At 30.7% G+C, this 16,238-nt stretch overlaps 2 protein-coding genes across 2 annotated transcripts; both read left to right on the forward strand.

Annotated features, from left to right (window-relative positions):
* Positions 1-1,707: 1,707 nt before the first annotated feature.
* TVAGG3_0488000 (regulation of choline O-acetyltransferase protein) lies at positions 1,708-4,183 on the forward strand (the record flags this gene model as incomplete). Its single annotated transcript, XM_051236074.1, has 1 exon — positions 1,808-3,682. One exon carries the CDS (start codon positions 1,808-1,810, stop codon positions 3,680-3,682), a length of 1,875 nt encoding a protein of 624 aa, XP_051093898.1.
* A 2,963-nt stretch (positions 4,184-7,146) lies between these two features.
* TVAGG3_0488010 (regulation of choline O-acetyltransferase protein) lies at positions 7,147-7,638 on the forward strand (the record flags this gene model as incomplete). Its single annotated transcript, XM_051236075.1, has 1 exon — positions 7,147-7,638. The coding sequence occupies one exon, from the start codon at positions 7,147-7,149 to the stop codon at positions 7,636-7,638; it is 492 nt and encodes a 163-aa protein (XP_051093899.1).
* Positions 7,639-16,238: the final 8,600 nt, after the last annotated feature.

Below are 16,238 nucleotides of genomic sequence, written 5' to 3' on the forward strand. Positions count from 1 at the left end.
GGTTGATTGATTAGTGTTAACCATTCATGCTATATAATATCGAATACAGATTAAAAGGTACATGTGAAGTACTTCACTATTTCAGCATCATTTTTCGTCTTCATTTAATCTTAAAAATGAAAACCATTATTTGTTACCAATTATTGTATTATATGGGTGTTTAATTTATACCATAAGGGTTTCGTTTTGCGAAAAAAACGTACAATACGCAATTTCGCTAAAAAAACATTTAGCTAGCAATTTCGACCTTTGACTCCACTCAAGACGTCACTTTTTTAATTTTGCGGTATCATATTTTTGGAAAATCTTTATGAATATTATATAAAAAGTCTCTTTAATATCTATATTTCATATTTTTATCGATTTTTAAAGTTTTGGCGAAAAGTATTCAATTATTTTTGCTATTTGGTCGGGTAAATGTCAGATTTGCGACATTTTCTGATATGATATTCGGATTCTACGTTGATAATAATGCATATAGAATAAGGGTTTCGTTTTGCTAAAATTGTCACTTTTATAGCATATTTGTTTTTGGATGTTTTGCGAAACCAAAAAAAAAAAAAACTATGATATACAATGTGTGTGTAAAGAAAATACTTTATTTACTAGTTAAAAAATCATTTGGTATTGATCAAGTTTTTTTTCTGGATAAGATATTATATGGATAATTGGATAGAAAATACAATTATATAATCTTGTACCTGGTTTAATTAAGCTAATTGTCATCAGAAACTTGTAATTTTTATGAATTTCAGATTTTCTTTTCATTACTGCTTTTCTTAATAGGTCAAGTTCTTATTTACGTTATAAAGTATGATATTTACAAATATCAAGTTATCATGTTTTTTGAGAAATTATGAGAAACAAACAAAATGAAAAGATAGGAATAGCAATGAATAGTGATGTGGGTATAGAAAATGTAAGAGATATGAATGCAAAGCAATCAGTATTTAGGACATTGACCATAGATTTCGAAAAAAAAATGCTGCATATTGAGCAAAAACTATGATTATATTATAAGGCTGTCATTTAAAGCATAATGAAACTATTCCCTTTTCATTTTAATCGAATAAGATAGTAAAGATTTTTGAATTAGCTAGAAACTGATGAGATGTTTTCACAAATCAGATTTTTAATCTCTATAATGCATAATTCACTCAATATCTCAATTTTGATATTGCGAGATATTTTTGCTATCGGTTTCGCAATTTTGACACAATAGCAAGAGGGTTCTATAAGCATTATTATCAACGTAGAATCTGAATATCATATCAGAAAATGTCGCAAATCTGACATTTACCCGACCAAATAGCAAAAATAATTGAATACTTTTCGCCAAAACTTTAAAAATCGATAAAAATATGAAATATAGATATTAAAGAGACTTTTTATATAATATTCATAAAGATTTTCCAAAAATATGATACCGCAAAATTAAAAAAGTGACGTCTTGAGTGGAGTCAAAGGTCGAAATTGCTAGCTAAATGTTTTTTTAGCGAAATTGCGTATTGTACGTTTTTTTCGCAAAACGAAACCCTTAAGTAAATACTTATATTACTTCTTTTGCAATATGTAAAGATGATATATAATTAACCATTAAAAATTGTCATTTTTATCGGATAATTGAAATTTAAAAATAAACAAATTATAACACAAATCAATAATATATTTAATTGACAAATTATCAAGAATAATTGAATGATTATTTTTTGAAGTTTAATTGAAATTATTCAATTAAATCAATTATTTCAATTTTTTTCAAATGTTTTTCTTGTTTGTTCTAGCGAATTCACACGCATTTCAATGTATGCATAATGAAAATGAGTACTGGCTTGTTCCCAAAATAGATCTTGCTTCAATAAAGCATCAAAAGAGAAAATTAACAGAATCTTCATGGCGAAACATTCGTATTAAAATCGTCACAGACTTTATCACATGGGAACTCGATGATGAATTTAAATGTAAGACCGTTGGGCAAACAATTTCATGGGAGCGTGGGACACATCTATGTACGGAAGATGATTTTTTAAATGCTTCACGAAGAGCGAATCTTTTAAGGACATTGGATAATGTTAGAATATATATAGAGAAGTTACTCAAAGTGATACCCGTTACAGGATCGATTACTATGGATTCGGCTGGTTCATATACTTTTACGTATTCTCCATTGAAAAGTTATACAGGCTATGATTTAATATTACCAGTCGTTCTTAAGAATTTCGGTGGTGATAGTCCTCTTGCAATGGCTGGTCCAACTGGTTATGAAAGAACATACAAGCGTCCAATTAGTGGAATTATATACTTAAATACAAAGAAAATTCCAGATAATACACAAAGTGAGTCAACATGGCAACGTTGGTACTTCCAAGTTTTAATTCATGAAATTTGTCATGCACTTGGTGTTACTGGTTCAATGTTTTCTTGGTATCATCCTTATGAGAACTCACAACCATATAACAATCCAACATGTCAACTTACAATACACAAGAAGTCTTTCACATTCTTAACAACTCCTTATTCTCACATCTTCGCGAAGAAACGATATGGTGTTGAAACATTCTCAAATGGAACTCACAGTTGTCCATCAGGTATCGAAATTGAAGACGGTGGTGGTGAAGGCACATCTGGTTCCCACCTTGAAGGACGTGTTTTTTACTCAGATTTAATGACGGGAACTGTGATGTCTGATGCATCAGGGCCATTTCAACGACTTACAGATGCAGTGATGGCAATATTACAAGATACAGGAAATTACAAGTGTGATTGGAAATATGCACAACCACTTGTATGGGGTAATCCAGAATCAACAATTGGTGGCCAACCAATCAATGACTTTGCAACAGGTGTTCCGTCTAAAGTTTTCCCCGATCACTACATGAAGAAACCAACCGGTGACAATCTTGGTGGAACGGGTTTTGACTTCAAAACATGGGGGAGTTCGTCGAGTGTTGTGAAAGACTCTGAGATTTCATGTCCAAGTAATGACATTAAATATCAGCAATATTGTGGTCCGGCTCGTTATGAATTTTATAATCCATCAAAAGCTGATTTGCCTGCAAAGAGATATCTTTATGACTATATAAATGTTGCATATCCCCAAGATAGCTGTCCTGATGGTCAAGCAATTTTGCCTGGAGCCACTCAATTTAGCAATGTTTTTGAATTATGTGCTCCATACAAATGTAATAAATATGATAGCTTTACACTGAACGTAACAACTCTCGGAAAAACAACTATTATAGAATGTAATAAGAGCAATGTTGGTGCAGCTTTTTCTTACGAAGTGCCTTCCTCATTTATTTCATATCCAAGAACAGCATATTGTGTTCATCCAGAAATATTCTGCAGATCAGTTAAACTTAATGAAATGAATTTTGTTGCAGATCCATTCGATCCAAACACAGTCCAACTTCAAGATCCATATAAAACGCCATCTCCAACACCAAATACACCTGCGCTGAGCTCCCAAATAGAACCAACACCTGATCCAAATGAACCAAGTGAATCCGATGATTCTAAGTCAGATTCAGGTAAGAAAGGACTCTCAACCAAGATGTGGATCATCATTGGTGCATCGGTTGGGGCTGTTATTCTGATAATCCTTATTGTAACCATTATTGTGTGCAAGGTCAAAGGTAGTAAAGAGACGTCCAGTGATCATGATCAAGATTTATTTGTTTGAATTATCTTTTTTTGACCTTTTATTTAATTTATGATGCGTTAACTAAAATGAATTATGATTTATAAAAAATATCAATTATTTATGTCAAAACAAAATATCCATCTCGAGTTTTTCCATCTCATTACATGAAGAAACCAACCGGTGACAATCTTGGTGAATCAGGTTTTGACTTCAAGACATGGGAGTCTTCACCAGCTCTTATGAAAGACTCTGAAAATTCATGTCCAAGCAAACGTTTGCAGGAATCATATTAATCACTTTGAACGGCGTGTGGGCAATTTTAACGACATTTTTTAACGCGATACGAGCGTAAGTCCATAGAATGTGTTTTGAGGGAAACTATAAAAATCCAAAATAGAGGTAAGTGCGCCATTATTACCTGCGAAGTTACATGGAATAAATCGAAGAGTAAGTACAAGATGATCTTGCATCTTTCCAAGTAAATGAAATTTATTAAAATTAAGATGATAATATTCATTTATAGTATGTGTATGATGTTTTTTCAAAATTTCTTCAAATAAAATGCAGAGAGAGGGTCAAAGTTGCTATTTGTCACTTTTCCACAAGAATATAATGGGGACAAAGTTATCATATAGTTGATCTCATTCACTGAGGTGAGAGATGCGTGTAGTGTAATGGGATAAACAGTGGGATTGCTGCTCTAAGTCCTAGGTTCGAGACACATTGGCTTCATTTTTCTCTTTTTTATTGACGTAAACTATTCAATTTTTGTGTTCTCCATTCAAATTTCAGAATTTTTTTTGCAGATTTCACGCTACATTCGAAGTTACCTTTTGTAACAACCACCACTGCCTACGAAAGACGAAAGTGTGTCACGATTTCACCCGGAAATCCGACGGTTGTTTAAGAGTAAGCACTTTTGGTCGTATATTAATTTAACTAATATGAATTTGGATTGTGCTTTCCTTATTGATGTAATGATATTTTCACTAATAAAAAATGAAATATACACAAGAAAAAAATTATTCAAAAATTATCATTGCATTTTATTTGAAGAAATTTTGAAAAAACATCATACACATACTATAAATGAATATTATCATCTTAATTTTAATAAATTTCATTTACTTGGAAAGATGCAAGATCATCTTGTACTTACTCTTCGATTTATTCCATGTAACTTCGCAGGTAATAATGGCGCACTTACCTCTATTTTGGATTTTTATAGTTTCCCTCAAAACACATTCTATGGACTTACGCTCGTATCGCGTTAAAAAATGTCGTTAAAATTGAACCGCGCCCACTTTGAACAAATCCGATTTATGCATTGAACTACACTACATAGAGATAAAATTAATAATTTTCATTTGAAATGTTGGTTATATGTCTAATTATATGGTATATAACATTTAACTCAACTTATGATAAAATAATGTTTTAAGATTAAGAAAATTTCTAACTATTTGCCCAAAGGTATGCACTACATAAACTATATCGACAAAATAATGATTTCAAATGAACATTAAATTTAAATGAATAAGAGAGAAAAAATAAGTGAAATGTGATTAAAAATACTATACTACATAGTTGCTGACTGCGTAAGGAAGTGAGATGTACTTATCAATAGCACATCGTCAAGACAAGAGTGACTGATTTGACAGAATGTAACTTTTATGACAACGATCAATTAATTTTTAATAATTTGTATACCAATATAGTAAATTTACTATTTAATCAACAACCGATTATCATAAATACAATTTTTTGTTTAAATTGAACAATTGAATTATGCAAATTTATAAAAAAAGGTTTGTTTGTTCCATTTATATTAAAATTTTTACCTTCAAAAAAATTGAATGATATTCGTCTAAAAAGATAATTTAATGAAATCGAATATTAATATGAACTCGGATATAATTTACGATACATCCCATTTGAAATTCAAAGGTTGTAAAAATTGTTGTTCGATATATTCAAGCAAATATTGTTTAATATATTGAATTGAACAAGCCATAACACTTCCGCATTTTTTGAAGGTATGCAACAAATTCAATTTTATAATGTTTTTGTTGCTTTTTTTAGCCAATTCTCATGAATTTAGATGCATGCATAATGAGAATGAAGATTGGCTCGTTCCAAAAATAGATCCTTCTTCAATAAAGCATCAAAAGAGAAAATTGCAAGAATCTTCATGGCAAAACATTCGTATTAAAATTGTTACAGATTTCATCACAGGTGAACTCGATGATGATCTTAAATGTAAAAGTATCGGACAACAAATTTCATGGAGATACGGCACAATTACATGTACAGAAGAAGATTTTTTAAATGCGTCACGAAAAGCGAATCTTTTAAGGACATTGGATAATGTTAGAATATATTTAGAGAAGTTGCTTAAAGTAATACCTGTTTCAGGCCCAATTACAATGGAGACTTCTTCATCGAACTCTTTTACATACTCTCCAAAGAAAAGTTATACAGGCTATGATTTAATATTACCAGTTGTTCTTAGGAATTTCGGTAGTGATAGTCCTCTTGCAATGGCTGGCCCTACTGATTATGATTCTGTCTATAGTCGTCCAATCAGTGGCATTGTATACTTAAATACGAAGCAAATACCAGACAATACTCAAAGCGAATCAACATGGCAACGTTGGTTCTTCCAAGTTTTAATTCATGAAATTTGTCATGCACTTGGTGTTACTGATTCAATGTTTTCTTGGTATCATCCTTATGAGAACTCACAACCATATAACAATCCAACATGTCAACTTACAATACACAAGAAGTCTTTCACATTCTTAACAACTCCTTATTCTCACATCTTCGCGAAGAAACGATATGGTGTTGAAACATTCTCAAATGGAACTCACAGTTGTCCATCAGGTATCGAAATTGAAGACGGTGGCGGTTACGGAACAGCCGGTTCCCACCTTGAAGGACGTGCTTTCTATTCAGAGTTAATGACAGGAAGTTCGATGTCTGATGCATCAGGTCCATTTGAGAGACTTACAGATGCAGTGATGGCAATATTACAAGATACAGGAAATTACAAGTGTGATTGGAGATATGCACAACCACTTGTTTGGGGTAATCCAGAATCAACAATTGGTGGCCAACCAATCAATGACTTTGCAACAGGTCCTCCATCTAAAGTTTTCCCCGATCACTACATGAAGAAACCAAATGGTGACAATCTTGGTGCCACAGGCTTCAACTTCAAGACATGGGGAAGTTGGCTTCCATTAAAAGCTGATTCTGAAATTTCATGTCCAAGCCAATTCATTAACTATCAACAATATTGTGGTCCAGCACGTTATGAGTTTTATAATCCGTTGAAAGCAGATTTTCAATACAACAAATATATTTTTGACTTCATCAATGTAACATATCCTTCCAATAGTTGCCCAGATGGTCAAGCAATTTTACCTGGAGCATCTGAGTATGGAAATGTATACGATGTTTGTGGAACATATAAATGCAACAAATATGATAGTTACACGATGAATGTAACTACATTTGAAAAAACAACCACAATCACATGCAATAAGAGCAATGTCGGTCAAGCATTCTATTATTATATTCCTGCCAGCTATGGTTATGTGTTAAGAGCAGCATATTGTGTCCATCCAGAAATATTCTGCAGAACAGTTAAACTTCATGAAATGAATTTTGTTGCTGATCCATTCGATCCAAATTCAGTCCAACTTCAAGATCCATATAAAACACCAACTCCAACACCAAAGCCAACACCGAATACACAATCTTCAGGAGACTCAACATCAAGCACAAATGGATCAGGTGAATCAGGCAACAATGACTCCAAATCAAATAATGGAAAGAAAGGAATCTCATCTAAGGTGTGGATCATCGTTGGCGTCATTATCGGTGTAGTTGTTATTATCGCCCTTATTGTCACTATTATTGTTTGCAAAGCCAAAGGCAGTAAGGAAACAGCAAGCGATGACAAAATTAATAAGGATTTCTTAGTATAAATTTAATAATTTTTTTTTGACATGCAAGCTTTATCTCCCAATTTTCTATAATAAAAAGTTAATATTTTATAAATCTCTGCTTAGTTCCTAACATGGCTATTATACTCTTTTGCCATTAGAATAAAGATATGTTGATATTATCGGAGCGTTTAAAGAATAAAAATTTTAAGTCTTCAATTTTGGTTTGGTTTAAGTGCTTCTATCTCTCAATCTAAAAAAGATTGTAGCTATATATACTCGCATGGACTCATGCATAGAATTAGTATATTTTCACTGAATGAAAACAAATCTATCTCCAGGAAAAAACCGAAAATTAGAGATTACAAAATTTTTTATGAACGACTAATGAAAGTCTCTAAATTTTAATTTTTATAGTATATTGCTCTAAACAATGTTTGTAAAATTTATTGATATGTAATGATTTCATGATATTGTGATATCAATGTGTTTTGAATTAAAATTTGCTTGAAAACTAATAATCTGGACAAAAGAATTGTGAAACAAAGTTTATTAATATTTTATAGAAGGATTATATAATAGAAATTGGTTATACTTACATTTTTGGTCAATCAATTTTGAAAACAAGAAGATTTTAACGATGCTAAAATATTAAAGCTTATAAGATATTGTGCTTATTTATGATTCTTTTTTGGATGTAATTCATGAATAAAAAAATTGATATCATTCTTTTTATTTTTTCTTTAATCATTGGAGTAAATTAAGGGTTTCGTTTTGCTAAAATTGTCACTTTTATAGCATATTTGTTTTTGGATGTTTTGCGAAACCAAAAAAAAACTATGATATACAATGTGTGTGTAAAGAAAATACTTTATTTACTAGTTAAAAAATCATTTGGTATTGATCAAGTTATTTTTTCTGGATAAGATATTATATGGATAATTGGATAGAAAATACAATTATATAATCTTGTACCTGGTTTAATTAAGCTAATTGTCATCAGAAACTTGTAATTTTTATGAATTTCAGATTTTCTTTTCATTACTGCTTTTCTTAATAGGTCAAGTTCTTATTTACGTTATAAAGTATGATATTTACAAATATCAAGTTATCATGCTTTTTGAGAAATTATGAGAAACAAACAAAAATGAAAAAGATAGGAATAGCAATGAATAGTGATGTGGGTATAGAAAATGTAAGAGATATGAATGCAAAGCAATCAGTATTTAGGACATTGACCATAGATTTCGAAAAAAAAATGCTGCATATTGAGCAAAAACTATGATTATATTATAAGGCTGTCATTTAAAGCATAATGAAACTATTCCCTTTTCATTTTAATCGAATAAGATAGTAAAGATTTTTGAATTAGCTAGAAACTGATGAGATGTTTTCACAAATCAGATTTTTAATCTCTATAATGCATAATTCACTCAATATCTCAATTTTGATATTGCGAGATATTTTTGCTATCGGTTTCGCAATTTTGACACAATAGCAAGAGGGTTCTATAAGCATTATTATCAACGTAGAATCTGAATATCATATCAGAAAATGTCGCAAATCTGACATTTACCCGACCAAATAGCAAAAATAATTGAATACTTTTCGCCAAAACTTTAAAAATCGATAAAAATATGAAATATAGATATTAAAGAGACTTTTTATATAATATTCATAAAGATTTTCCAAAAATATGATACCGCAAAATTAAAAAAGTGACGTCTTGAGTGGAGTCAAAGGTCGAAATTGCTAGCTAAATGTTTTTTTAGCGAAATTGCGTATTGTACGTTTTTTTCGCAAAACGAAACCCTTATTTTGAATGATTAATAAATTTTATACATCAAGGTTTTCAAAAGATTACAAAACCGCATGATCAAATTTTATATATTATGCCAATACTAATATTTAATCCAATTTTTCCATAAAATTTTCCATACGATAGAGATGCATTTTTTAAAGAATGACAGCACAAAAATGATGGCTCTAAGTAACAAAAAGTTTCAAGTAGCAGCGCACTCAGTATTTTTAAAGTGTTGTTTCATTTAATTAACAAGAAGTTCAAAGACGACTTACGATTTATATCAAATTGCAAATATTTTATCGAAAAATCTCATACATGCTTAAGTTTGTTTGTAATTTGTGATTTTATGTGAACACATATGTTATTTGCATCTAGAAATTCCTTGATTAATCAGAAAATATTAATAACTCTATCTTTCATTTAACACACGCACCTAATATTCCTTTTAGGTTCAATAAACTAATCACATTAAAATGTTCTTTATATAATATTTTTTCATTAATCCATCTGTATACTTTGATATCTTCTTGATAAATTTAAATGTTTCAATGTTAAAAATAAAATTATTTTCATAATTAGATTCTACACGAGATCTGGACGCAAATAGCAAGATTGCTCACATAAGTTATATTATTTAATGATTTACGCTATGTAAAGAAATAATGTAAAGAAATTCACACGGTTGATTGATTAGTGTTAACCATTCATGCTATATAATATCGAATACAGATTAAAAGGTACATGTGAAGTACTTCACTATTTCAGCATCATTTTTCGTCTTCATTTAATCTTAAAAATGAAAACCATTATTTGTTACCAATTATTGTATTATATGGGTGTTTAATTTATACCATAAGGGTTTCGTTTTGCGAAAAAAACGTACAATACGCAATTTCGCTAAAAAAACATTTAGCTAGCAATTTCGACCTTTGACTCCACTCAAGACGTCACTTTTTTAATTTTGCGGTATCATATTTTTGGAAAATCTTTATGAATATTATATAAAAAGTCTCTTTAATATCTATATTTCATATTTTTATCGATTTTTAAAGTTTTGGCGAAAAGTATTCAATTATTTTTGCTATTTGGTCGGGTAAATGTCAGATTTGCGACATTTTCTGATATGATATTCGGATTCTACGTTGATAATAATGCATATAGAATAAGGGTTTCGTTTTGCTAAAATTGTCACTTTTATAGCATATTTGTTTTTGGATGTTTTGCGAAACCAAAAAAAAAAAAAACTATGATATACAATGTGTGTGTAAAGAAAATACTTTATTTACTAGTTAAAAAATCATTTGGTATTGATCAAGTTATTTTTTCTGGATAAGATATTATATGGATAATTGGATAGAAAATACAATTATATAATCTTGTACCTGGTTTAATTAAGCTAATTGTCATCAGAAACTTGTAATTTTTATGAATTTCAGATTTTCTTTTCATTACTGCTTTTCTTAATAGGTCAAGTTCTTATTTACGTTATAAAGTATGATATTTACAAATATCAAGTTATCATGTTTTTTGAGAAATTATGAGAAACAAACAAAAATGAAAAAGATAGGAATAGCAATGAATAGTGATGTGGGTATAGAAAATGTAAGAGATATGAATGCAAAGCAATCAGTATTTAGGACATTGACCATAGATTTCGAAAAAAAAATGCTGCATATTGAGCAAAAACTATGATTATATTATAAGGCTGTCATTTAAAGCATAATGAAACTATTCCCTTTTCATTTTAATCGAATAAGATAGTAAAGATTTTTGAATTAGCTAGAAACTGATGAGATGTTTTCACAAATCAGATTTTTAATCTCTATAATGCATAATTCACTCAATATCTCAATTTTGATATTGCGAGATATTTTTGCTATCGGTTTCGCAATTTTGACACAATAGCAAGAGGGTTCTATAAGCATTATTATCAACGTAGAATCTGAATATCATATCAGAAAATGTCGCAAATCTGACATTTACCCGACCAAATAGCAAAAATAATTGAATACTTTTCGCCAAAACTTTAAAAATCGATAAAAATATGAAATATAGATATTAAAGAGACTTTTTATATAATATTCATAAAGATTTTCCAAAAATATGATACCGCAAAATTAAAAAAGTGACGTCTTGAGTGGAGTCAAAGGTCGAAATTGCTAGCTAAATGTTTTTTTAGCGAAATTGCGTATTGTACGTTTTTTTCGCAAAACGAAACCCTTAAGTAAATACTTATATTACTTCTTTTGCAATATGTAAAGATGATATATAATTAACCATTAAAAATTGTCATTTTTATCGGATAATTGAAATTTAAAAATAAACAAATTATAACACAAATCAATAATATATTTAATTGACAAATTATCAAGAATAATTGAATGATTATTTTTTGAAGTTTAATTGAAATTATTCAATTAAATCAATTATTTCAATTTTTTTCAAATGTTTTTCTTGTTTGTTCTAGCGAATTCACACGCATTTCAATGTATGCATAATGAAAATGAGTACTGGCTTGTTCCCAAAATAGATCTTGCTTCAATAAAGCATCAAAAGAGAAAATTAACAGAATCTTCATGGCGAAACATTCGTATTAAAATCGTCACAGACTTTATCACATGGGAACTCGATGATGAATTTAAATGTAAGACCGTTGGGCAAACAATTTCATGGGAGCGTGGGACACATCTATGTACGGAAGATGATTTTTTAAATGCTTCACGAAGAGCGAATCTTTTAAGGACATTGGATAATGTTAGAATATATATAGAGAAGTTACTCAAAGTGATACCCGTTACAGGATCGATTACTATGGATTCGGCTGGTTCATATACTTTTACGTATTCTCCATTGAAAAGTTATACAGGCTATGATTTAATATTACCAGTCGTTCTTAAGAATTTCGGTGGTGATAGTCCTCTTGCAATGGCTGGTCCAACTGGTTATGAAAGAACATACAAGCGTCCAATTAGTGGAATTATATACTTAAATACAAAGAAAATTCCAGATAATACACAAAGTGAGTCAACATGGCAACGTTGGTACTTCCAAGTTTTAATTCATGAAATTTGTCATGCACTTGGTGTTACTGGTTCAATGTTTTCTTGGTATCATCCTTATGAGAACTCACAACCATATAACAATCCAACATGTCAACTTACAATACACAAGAAGTCTTTCACATTCTTAACAACTCCTTATTCTCACATCTTCGCGAAGAAACGATATGGTGTTGAAACATTCTCAAATGGAACTCACAGTTGTCCATCAGGTATCGAAATTGAAGACGGTGGTGGTGAAGGCACATCTGGTTCCCACCTTGAAGGACGTGTTTTTTACTCAGATTTAATGACGGGAACTGTGATGTCTGATGCATCAGGGCCATTTCAACGACTTACAGATGCAGTGATGGCAATATTACAAGATACAGGAAATTACAAGTGTGATTGGAAATATGCACAACCACTTGTATGGGGTAATCCAGAATCAACAATTGGTGGCCAACCAATCAATGACTTTGCAACAGGTGTTCCGTCTAAAGTTTTCCCCGATCACTACATGAAGAAACCAACCGGTGACAATCTTGGTGGAACGGGTTTTGACTTCAAAACATGGGGGAGTTCGTCGAGTGTTGTGAAAGACTCTGAGATTTCATGTCCAAGTAATGACATTAAATATCAGCAATATTGTGGTCCGGCTCGTTATGAATTTTATAATCCATCAAAAGCTGATTTGCCTGCAAAGAGATATCTTTATGACTATATAAATGTTGCATATCCCCAAGATAGCTGTCCTGATGGTCAAGCAATTTTGCCTGGAGCCACTCAATTTAGCAATGTTTTTGAATTATGTGCTCCATACAAATGTAATAAATATGATAGCTTTACACTGAACGTAACAACTCTCGGAAAAACAACTATTATAGAATGTAATAAGAGCAATGTTGGTGCAGCTTTTTCTTACGAAGTGCCTTCCTCATTTATTTCATATCCAAGAACAGCATATTGTGTTCATCCAGAAATATTCTGCAGATCAGTTAAACTTAATGAAATGAATTTTGTTGCAGATCCATTCGATCCAAACACAGTCCAACTTCAAGATCCATATAAAACGCCATCTCCAACACCAAATACACCTGCGCTGAGCTCCCAAATAGAACCAACACCTGATCCAAATGAACCAAGTGAATCCGATGATTCTAAGTCAGATTCAGGTAAGAAAGGACTCTCAACCAAGATGTGGATCATCATTGGTGCATCGGTTGGGGCTGTTATTCTGATAATCCTTATTGTAACCATTATTGTGTGCAAGGTCAAAGGTAGTAAAGAGACGTCCAGTGATCATGATCAAGATTTATTTGTTTGAATTATCTTTTTTTGACCTTTTATTTAATTTATGATGCGTTAACTAAAATGAATTATGATTTATAATAAAATATCAATTATTTATGTCAAAACAAAATATCCATCTCGAGTTTTTCCATCTCATTACATGAAGAAACCAACCGGTGACAATCTTGGTGAATCAGGTTTTGACTTCAAGACATGGGAGTCTTCACCAGCTCTTATGAAAGACTCTGAAAATTCATGTCCAAGCAAACGTTTGCAGGAATCATATTAATCACTTTGAACGGCGTGTGGGCAATTTTAACGACATTTTTTAACGCGATACGAGCGTAAGTCCATAGAATGTGTTTTGAGGGAAACTATAAAAATCCAAAATAGAGGTAAGTGCGCCATTATTACCTGCGAAGTTACATGGAATAAATCGAAGAGTAAGTACAAGATGATCTTGCATCTTTCCAAGTAAATGAAATTTATTAAAATTAAGATGATAATATTCATTTATAGTATGTGTATGATGTTTTTCAAAATTTCTTCAAATAAAATGCAGAGAGAGGGTCAAAGTTGCTATTTGTCACTTTTCCACAAGAATATAATGGGGACAAAGTTATCATATAGTTGATCTCATTCACTGAGGTGAGAGATGCGTGTAGTGTAATGGGATAAACAGTGGGATTGCTGCTCTAAGTCCTAGGTTCGAGACACATTGGCTTCATTTTTCTCTTTTTATTGACGTAAACTATTCAATTTTTGTGTTCTCCATTCAAATTTCAGAATTTTTTTTGCAGATTTCACGCTACATTCGAAGTTACCTTTTGTAACAACCACCACTGCCTACGAAAGACGAAAGTGTGTCACGATTTCACCCGGAAATCCGACGGTTGTTTAAGAGTAAGCACTTTTGGTCGTATATTAATTTAACTAATATGAATTTGGATTGTGCTTTCCTTATTGATGTAATGATATTTTCACTAATAAAAAATGAAATATACACAAGAAAAAAATTATTCAAAAATTATCATTGCATTTTATTTGAAGAAATTTGAAAAAACATCATACACATACTATAAATGAATATTATCATCTTAATTTTAATAAATTTCATTTACTTGGAAAGATGCAAGATCATCTTGTACTTACTCTTCGATTTATTCCATGTAACTTCGCAGGTAATAATGGCGCACTTACCTCTATTTTGGATTTTATAGTTTCCCTCAAAACACATTCTATGGACTTACGCTCGTATCGCGTTAAAAATGTCGTTAAAATTGAACCGCGCCCACTTTGAACAAATCCGATTTATGCATTGAACTACACTACATAGAGATAAAATTAATAATTTCATTTGAAATGTTGGTTATATGTCTAATTATATGGTATATAACATTTAACTCAACTTATGATAAAATAATGTTTTAAGATTAAGAAAATTTCTAACTATTTGCCCAAAGGTATGCACTACAAAACTATATCGACAAAATAATGATTTCAAATGAACATTAAATTTAAATGAAAGAGAAAAAATAAGTGAAATGTGATTAAAAATACTATACTACATAGTTGCTGACTGCGTAAGGAAGTGAGATGTACTTATCAATAGCACATCGTCAAGACAAAGTGACTGATTTGACAGAATGTAACTTTTATGACAACGATCAATTAATTTTTAATATTTGTATATATAGTAAATTTACTATTTATCAACAACCGATTATCATAAATACAATTTTTTGTTTAAATTGAACAATTGAATTATGCAAATTTATAAAAAAAGGTTTGTTTGTTCCATTTATATTAAAATTTTTACCTTCAAAAAAATTGAATGATATTCGTCTAAAAAGATAATTTAATGAAATCGAATATTAATATGAACTCGGATATAATTTACGATACATCCCATTTGAAATTCAAAGGTTGTAAAAATTGTTGTTCGATATATTCAAGCAAATATTGTTTAATATATTGAATTGAACAAGCCATAACACTTCCGCATTTTTTGAAGGTATGCAACAAATTCAATTTTATATAATGTTTTTGTTGCTTTTTTTAGCCAATTCTCATGAATTTAGATGCATGCATAATGAGAATGAAGATTGGCTCGTTCCAAAAATAGATCCTTCTTCAATAAAGCATCAAAAGAGAAAATTGCAAGAATCTTCATGGCAAAACATTCGTATTAAAATTGTTACAGATTTCATCACAGGTGAACTCGATGATGATCTTAAATGTAAAAGTATCGGACAACAAATTTCATGGAGATACGGCACAATTACATGTACAGAAGAAGATTTTTTAAATGCGTCACGAAAAGCGAATCTTTTAAGGACATTGGATAATGTTAGAATATATTTAGAGAAGTTGCTTAAAGTAATACTGTTTCAGGCCCAATTACAATGGAGACTTCTTCATCGAACTCTTTTACATACTCTCCAAAGAAAAGTTATACAGGCTATGATTTAATATTACCAGTTGTTCTTAGGAATTTCGGTAGTGAT

This window comes from Trichomonas vaginalis, chromosome II (assembly GCF_026262505.1).
Source record: "Trichomonas vaginalis G3 chromosome II, whole genome shotgun sequence".
NCBI classification, from domain to species: Eukaryota; Parabasalia; order Trichomonadida; family Trichomonadidae; genus Trichomonas; species Trichomonas vaginalis.